General features: G+C 48.2%; 1 protein-coding gene across 4 annotated transcripts in view; it reads right to left on the reverse strand.

Annotated features, from left to right (window-relative positions):
* ogdhl (oxoglutarate dehydrogenase L) overlaps positions 1-7500 on the reverse strand; it is a gene marked incomplete at both ends in the record, with an annotated part of 30733 nt that overhangs the window by 18792 nt on the left and 4441 nt on the right. For all 4 annotated transcript variants that reach the window (XM_080547538.1, XM_080547540.1, XM_080547541.1 and 1 more), the window contains 6 exons: positions 671-799; positions 1620-1799; positions 2888-2978; positions 3309-3455; positions 4324-4478; positions 4910-5025. In XM_080547538.1, the coding sequence (XP_080403664.1) occupies positions 671-799; positions 1620-1799; positions 2888-2978; positions 3309-3455; positions 4324-4478; positions 4910-5025 (818 nt within the window). The remainder of the gene's footprint in view (positions 1-670; positions 800-1619; positions 1800-2887; positions 2979-3308; positions 3456-4323; positions 4479-4909; positions 5026-7500) is intronic.

The following is a 7500-nucleotide window of genomic DNA, read 5'->3' on the forward strand; positions in this document are numbered from 1 at the left end:
ATTTGTTGAAAATCAACGACACATCGCTAGTATAACTAACACAGCTTGTTTTGTGAGCCTGTTAACAATGTAAAGTAGTGTTCTAGTTAACTAGGTAGCAGTGGGGATTACTCACCGGATCCATTGCGTTGCAGTATTTTGGCTTGACTAGCGAGTTTGTGTTGTGATTCTCAACAACATTGAAGCGTATTAATGTGTTTTAAACTAAAAGTCTGAACATTTTGATTGGTTGCCGACATGCGGACCAAAACACTAGACTGTGTCACATTTGACCCTGTTACTCTAATGTCAACAAATGGAGGTCTCCAGACGTCACTCACTCTGGTTAGTATTGAGGGCCCGGGGCTTCTAGAGTTAACAATGATGATGTCACGGTTAAACCACCTGTGACGATGTTCATAAACCACAGTAGAATTGTTCATCACCATGACAACATAACTATATTTCTCAGCTCAAGGCAGAAACCACCCCATCTATAACAAAATAAATACTTTTAGCATTGTTTTCTTCTCACAATTTTCAGATTTGTTGCGTAAGTTGTGTAAAATCAATAATGCTCTGGTGTCACAGCTAGGGAGAGTTGTTGCAAATCACATAGAGAAATTACGGCCTCTTGGGCATTACTGCCTAATTACTCCACCCCTGCCCGTGTGTGTGGTGTGTTCTATACCTGGTTGTTGACCACCACATGGATCGTACCATGCGTGGAGTAGGAGGGGAGTTCACTCAGGTGGAAAGTCTCGTAGACGACCCCCTGACCAGCGAAGGCTGCGTCCCCGTGGATCAGAACGGACATGACCTGGCGGACCGCAACCAACCAAGAGAGACAGCCGTTAACTGAATGGACCAATCAAGAGAGACAGCCGTTAACTGAATGGACCAATCAAGAGACACAGGCATTAACTGAATGAACCAATCAAGAGAGACAGCCGTTAACTGAATGGACCAATCAAGAGAGACAGCCGTTAACTGAATGGACCAATCAAGAGACACAGGCATTAACTGAATGAACCAATCAAGAGAGACAGCCGTTAACTGAATGGACCAATCAAGAGACACAGCCGTTAACTGGATCGACCAATCAAGAGACACAGGCAACAGTGTCTTCTCTGTAGAACTGTCCTCCCTACCTTCCTCCCCTCAGTGTCTCCCCTGTAGAACTGTCCTCTCTACCTCCCTCCCCTGTAGAACTGTCCTCTCTACCTACCTCCCCCAGTAGAACTGTCCTCTCTACCTCCCTCCCCCAGTAGAACTGTCCTCTCTACCTCCCTCCCCTCTGTATCTCCCCTACTGTCCTCTCTACCTTCCTCCCCCTGTAGAACTGTCCTCTCTACCTTCCTCCCCCTGTAGAACTGTCCTCCCTACCTTCCTCCCCCTGTAGAACTGTCCTCTCTACCTTCCTCCCCCTGTAGAACTGTCCTCTCTACCTTCCTCCCCTCCGTGTCTCCCCTGTAGAACTGTCCTCCCTACCTTCCTCCCCTCCGTGTCTCCCCTGTAGAACTGTCCTCTCTACCTCCCTCCTCTGTAGAACTGTCCTCTCTACCTTCCTCCCCTCCGTGTCTCCCCTACTGTCCTCTCTACCTTCCTCCCCTCCGTGTCTCCCCTACTGTCCTCTCTACCTTCCTCCCCTCCGTGTCTCCCCTGTAGAACTGCTCGGCCTTGGCCTTGCCCTGCACCACGGGGTCGACGGCCTCCAGGTGGGAGGGGTTGGCCATGAGGGACAGCGTGATGGTCTTGTCCGTCTCTCTGTTGATCCTCTCGTGGTACATCCCCAGGTGGTACTTCACGTCCCCGGAGCCCTGGGACAGACACAGAGCACAGAGTCACCGTTATAGACTTAAATAGGCCTTTGAATTAAATAAGGAAGCAATTTACCATTCGAGGGCGGGGGTTGTGGACTCATTTACCACTGTACAGGGCTTTCCTACTCGGCTTCACCTCGTGCCACAACCCTGTACCAGTGTAAATGAGTCCACAACCCCCTTCCTCTCATGGTAAATTGCTTCCTTATTTAATTCAAAGGCCTATTTAAAGGGGCAGTCTGGGAGTTAAACAATAACAAGCGGCCTCCCTGCAACAAAGTCACTGACGGAGCTTCAGATGCCAGGACTGACCATCCTGACTATGTGGTCAGAATTATTGTTTTGACCATGTTTTGACCATGTTTTGACCATGTTTTGACCATGTTTTGACCATGTTTTGACCATGTGTTAACTATGTTTTGACCATGTTTTGACCATGTTTTGACCATGTTTTGACCATGTTTTGACCATGTTTTAACCATGTTTTGACCATGTTTTGACCATGTGTTAACTATGTTTTGACCATGTGTTAACTATGTTTTGACCATGTTTTGACCATGTTTTAACCATGTTTTAACCATGTGTTAACTATGTTTTGGCCATGTTTTAACCATGTGTTAACTATGTTTTGACCATGTGTTAACTATGTTTTGACCATGTTTTAACCATGTGTTAACTATGTTTTGACCATGTGTTAACTATGTTTTGGCCATGTTTTAACCATGTTTAACCATGTTTAACCATGTTTAACCATGTTTTAACCATGTGTTAACTATGTTTTGACCATGTGTTAACTATGTTTTGACCATATTTTGACCATGTTTTGACCATGTGTTAACTATGTTTTAACTATGTTTTGACCATATTTTAACTATCTTTTGACCATGTTTTAACCATGTTTTGACCATATTTGAACCATGTTTTGACCATGTTTTGACCATGTTTTGAAGCTACAGTATACCATGTCTGTTTACAATCGCAATGTTTACAAACAATTATCTGATGGGGTAAGACAGTTGGACTAAGCTCATGAGTCATTTAGAAGCGATATTGTTCAAGGGCTAATGGCTATATATGAATAATACCTCATCTGTTGCCTCTAGTTTGGGGTCAAACTGGCAGAAGATCTGGTCCAGGTCTTTCCTCACCACGTTGGCCAGCACGTTCAGACGACCCCTGGGTTGAGAGGAGGCATCAGCATTTTTACATTCTAGCAGACGCTTTTATCCGAAGCGCCTAACAATTAGAGATTACAGAGACAGTCTCCCTGGAGGAACTTTAGGGCTAAGTGTCTTACTCAAGGACACACTAGTGGCAGTGTTCCCAGGTGGGATCTGAACTCATGACGTTCTGATCACCAGTCCAACTCACGATCCACTAGGCCACCACTACATTCGCTACAAGTCAACAAGTATGAGCAAGTGTGTTGTCTCAAATAGCTGATTTGAGTGATTGTATAATGGCGGATATAAAACAGTGTGTTTTGTAGCGTGGGAGGGAACGTACCGGTGAGGCATCCCCATGATGATGCTGTCCACGCCCGCCTCGCTGGACTTATCGATGATGGTCTTCAGCGCAGGGATGAGAACCTCACAGCCCTCCAGGCCAAACCTCTTCTCGGAGGACCACTTACGGGCCAGGAAGTCCTCAAACCTGTTACAGGAGAGACACAGGAGAGACACAGGAGAGACACAGGAGAGACAGGAGAGACACAGGAGACACAGGAGAGACACAGGAGAGACACAGGAGAGACACAGGAGACACAGGAGACACAGGAGACACAGGAGAGACACAGGAGAGACACAGGAGACACAGGAGAGACACAGGAGAGACACAGGACAGACACAGGAGAGACACAGGAGAGATACAGTCTATTACATTTTTTTATGTTTTTCTCTAGAATGTCATTGTATGCTGTAGCATCAAGATTCCCATTCACTGGAACTAAGGGGCCTAGCCCAAAGCATGAAAAACAGCCCCAGAGCATTATCCCTCCTCCACCCAACTTCACAGTCGGCACTACACATTCAGGCAGTGCTAGGTGCTTCAGCACTTGACTGTGCCGTTCTGAGAGCTTGTGTGGTTGAGCTGCGGTTGTTCCTAGACCTTTCCACTTCACAACAGCACTTACAGCAGCTTACATTGACATGTTTGCCATTTAGCAGACGCCTTTATCCAATGCGACTTACAACACATACATTTGACTAAGCAAGTGAATCATCTATCCACTGGTCATAGCAGGAACAAGGGCTCTGGCCATGGCAGTCGTACTCGTAGTGCTAGAAGAAGGAAGGTTTTATTTCTTCTTTTTTCATTTTTTTTACAGGAGAGAAACTGTACAAGTGGAGTCAGGAGGGACAGTTAAGGTGGAGTCTCAGGAGGGACAGTTAAGGTGGAGTCAGGAGGGACAGTTAAGGTGTAGCATAAAGAGATGAAGGTCTTCAGTCTACGTGTGTGTGTGTGTGTGTGTGTGTGTGTGTGTGTGTGTGTGTGTGTGCATGTGTGTGTGTGTGGTACTGACCGTGTGGAGCGCACCAGTCTGGCCAGCAGGGTTCTCTTCTCAGCGCTGGTGAACCTCATGGCGCCCGGCGTCTCGAACCTCTGCCTGATCCAGTGGCACTGCTGCACGTTGTTGATGAACATGAACTCCACCCCGATGTGACCGCAGTACGACCTCTGACCGCAACACACACACACACACACTGCATCAGACATAACCCCAACTCAACCCCAATGAGATGAACCTGAACACACTCTGGTGACCACTGACACACTCTAGCTCGCCGGTAATTTACGCTCCGGCATCTTTCTTGACTACGTCCAGGTACATTAGTGTGGGACGCCCTTGTGATGGACGCCAATGTGTTGGCTCCCACAGAACCAGTCTGCTGGCTGGCAGCTCCTGGTGTCTCTGGCAGTGACCTGCCAGCATCATTCTCCTGACTGCTTTTTTTTTCTCGCTTATCCTTGGTAGCCCCCCATACAGATGCTTGTTGGTAATATGCTCTTGTCGATGTTAAGTACTGCACGCAGCATTCTGTACACAAACACAGTATCAGACGGTCCACCTCAGCCCCAAGGTGACCGCAGGGCGACCCTTTACACACCTCAAGTCTGCGTATGATCTCCCTCAGGGGCAGGGTGGTCTCGCCGCCTCCGATGAAGGTGGTGGACGGCAGCTGGAAGGTCTTATCCAGGTCCGACTCGTGGAGCCCATAGAACTCTGGTCAAACACAGAGAGGAGACCATAGAACTCATCAAACAGAGAGGAGACCATAGAACTCATCAAACAGAGAGGAGACCATAGAACTCATCAAACAGAGAGGATACCATTGAACTCATCAAACAGAGAGAGGAGACCATAGAACTCATCAAACAGAGAGAGGAGCCCATAGAACTCATCAGACAGAGAGAGGAGACCATAGAACTCATCAAACAGAGAGAGGAGACCATAGAACTCATCAAACAGAGAGAGGAGACCATAGAACTCATCAAACAGAGAGGAGACCATTGAACTCTGGTCAAACAGAGAGAGGAGACCATAGAACTCATCAAACAGAGAGGAGACCATAGAACTCATCAACCAGTTGGACTGGTCACCACTAGTGTGCCCTTGAGTAAGACACTTAGCCCTAAGTTACTCTATGGAGACATGGAGTCCCTGTAATCTGTAATTGCAAGTTGCTTTGGATAAAAGCATCTACTAAATGGTAAAAATGAGACTTTTATGCATTTAGCAGACGCCTTTATCCAAAGCGACAACCAACAAATACTTTTGACTAAGTAAGTGAATCATCTGTCCACCAGTCATAGCAGGAAAAAGTCATCTATGCTCGGGCCAGGGGCCAGGGGCAGTCGTAGTGCTAGAAGAAGGAATAATTGATTGATTGATTGATTGATTGATTTTTAACAGTAGAGCTACTACTGGATGTGAATATACCGTAACCATGGCCCTAGGTATGTAGCTCTACCTAGACTGGTCAAGCTCAACATCCCGGTCAGCACAAGAGGAGACAGGTGCAAATCTCATTACACACAACATCGACAAGGAGGGCTGAGAATACACTCAGCAGACACACACACACACACCCATGCTCTCACACACACACACAGATGCTCACAGACGCACACACACACACACACACACACATAAACGCTCACACACAGACACTCTCATGCACACACACACAGAGACCCACTCAAACACACACACACACACGCACACACACACACACACACACACACACACACACACCCACACACACACACACACACACCCATGCTCTCTCACACACACACACACACACACAAAGATGCTCAGAGACGCACACACACACACATAAACGCTCACACACAGACACTCTCATGCACACACACACAGAGACCCACCCACACACACACACACACACGCCACTTTGTCTCCGAGGCCTCTTTAGTAGCTATTACTCTGCAGGTGGATGGGTAGTTGGAGAGCGTCCAGCTCCTCTCCTCCTCTCCCCCTCTCCTCCTCTCCCCCTCTCCCCCTCTCCTCCTCTCCTCCTCTCCTCCTCTCCCCCTCTCCTCCTCTCCCCCTCTCCTCCTCTTCCCCTCTCCTCCTCTCCTCCTCTCCTCCTCTCCTCCTCTCCCCCTCTCCTCCTCTCCCCCTCTCCTCCTCTCCTCCTCTCCTCCTCTCCTCCTCTCCCCCTCTCCTCATATCATCCATACATTTGTTTTCTCCTGAGACATCTACTACCCCCCTGTACTGTTTCTCCTGAGACATCTACTACCCCCCTGTACTGTCCCTCCTGAGACATCTACTACCCCCCCTGTACTGTCCCTCCTGAGACATCTACTCCCCCCCTGTACTGTTTCCCCTGTGTCGTGAAAAAAAAGTATTTAATTAAATCGTCCTTGTTCTAGCACGACGACTGCCAATGGCCCCTGGCCCGAGCATAGATTACTTTTTCCTGCTATGACTGGTGGAAAGATGACTCACTTACTTAGTCAGGTGTGTTTGTTTTAAGTCTCTTTGGAGGACGGCGTCTGCCAAAAATGTCAATTGTAAACGTGAACACAGCACAGCCTCTTGACGCTCCACCTTGGCGGCTCCCATCGCGCAGGGACTTTGTTACACTCCTTGATGCGCTCGTGAGCGTTCGATGGGAGTCTTTGGTGACCGACGGCTTTTGTCAGAAGTTGTCTTAATAAGACGGCTTTTTTGTTGTTGTTCCGGAAGTCACTTCTACGACGTACGGTAGTCTGCAGTCGTGCTGCTGAACTGTTTTCTTTCCCCCCCGCCGTTTCCTCCCCAGAGGAGAGTCGTCTGAACGCCGTCTGACGCACTGGAACCGACCTACTTTGTGACAGAAACAATCTAAATCACATGGGAGATTTGGTCTTTTTGGGGGGGGCAGAACTACAAGTGAGAAGTATTTCAAAGCGTGCCCGCAAGACCACTGATTGATGCTCTGATTTAACACCGGGGCGGCTGGGGCGGCTGTCTAATGATCGCAAGTAGTTTGTCGAGGTGTCCTTGGGCAAGACACTGAACCCCAAATTGCTCCCAATGAGCGGGCCGGCGCCTTGCACGGTGAATGTGTGTGTGAATGAGAGGTGAACGAGAGGCCATTGTCAAGCGCTTTGGAATAAGGCGCTATATAAGTCCATTTACCACTTGACACACTCACTAACCCCTGAACCTTAGCAGTCAGAATGCTAG

Source organism: Nansenia antarctica (genome assembly GCF_963989245.1).
Source record: "Nansenia antarctica genome assembly, chromosome: 17".
Lineage (NCBI taxonomy): Eukaryota > Metazoa > Chordata > Actinopteri > Argentiniformes > Microstomatidae > Nansenia > Nansenia antarctica.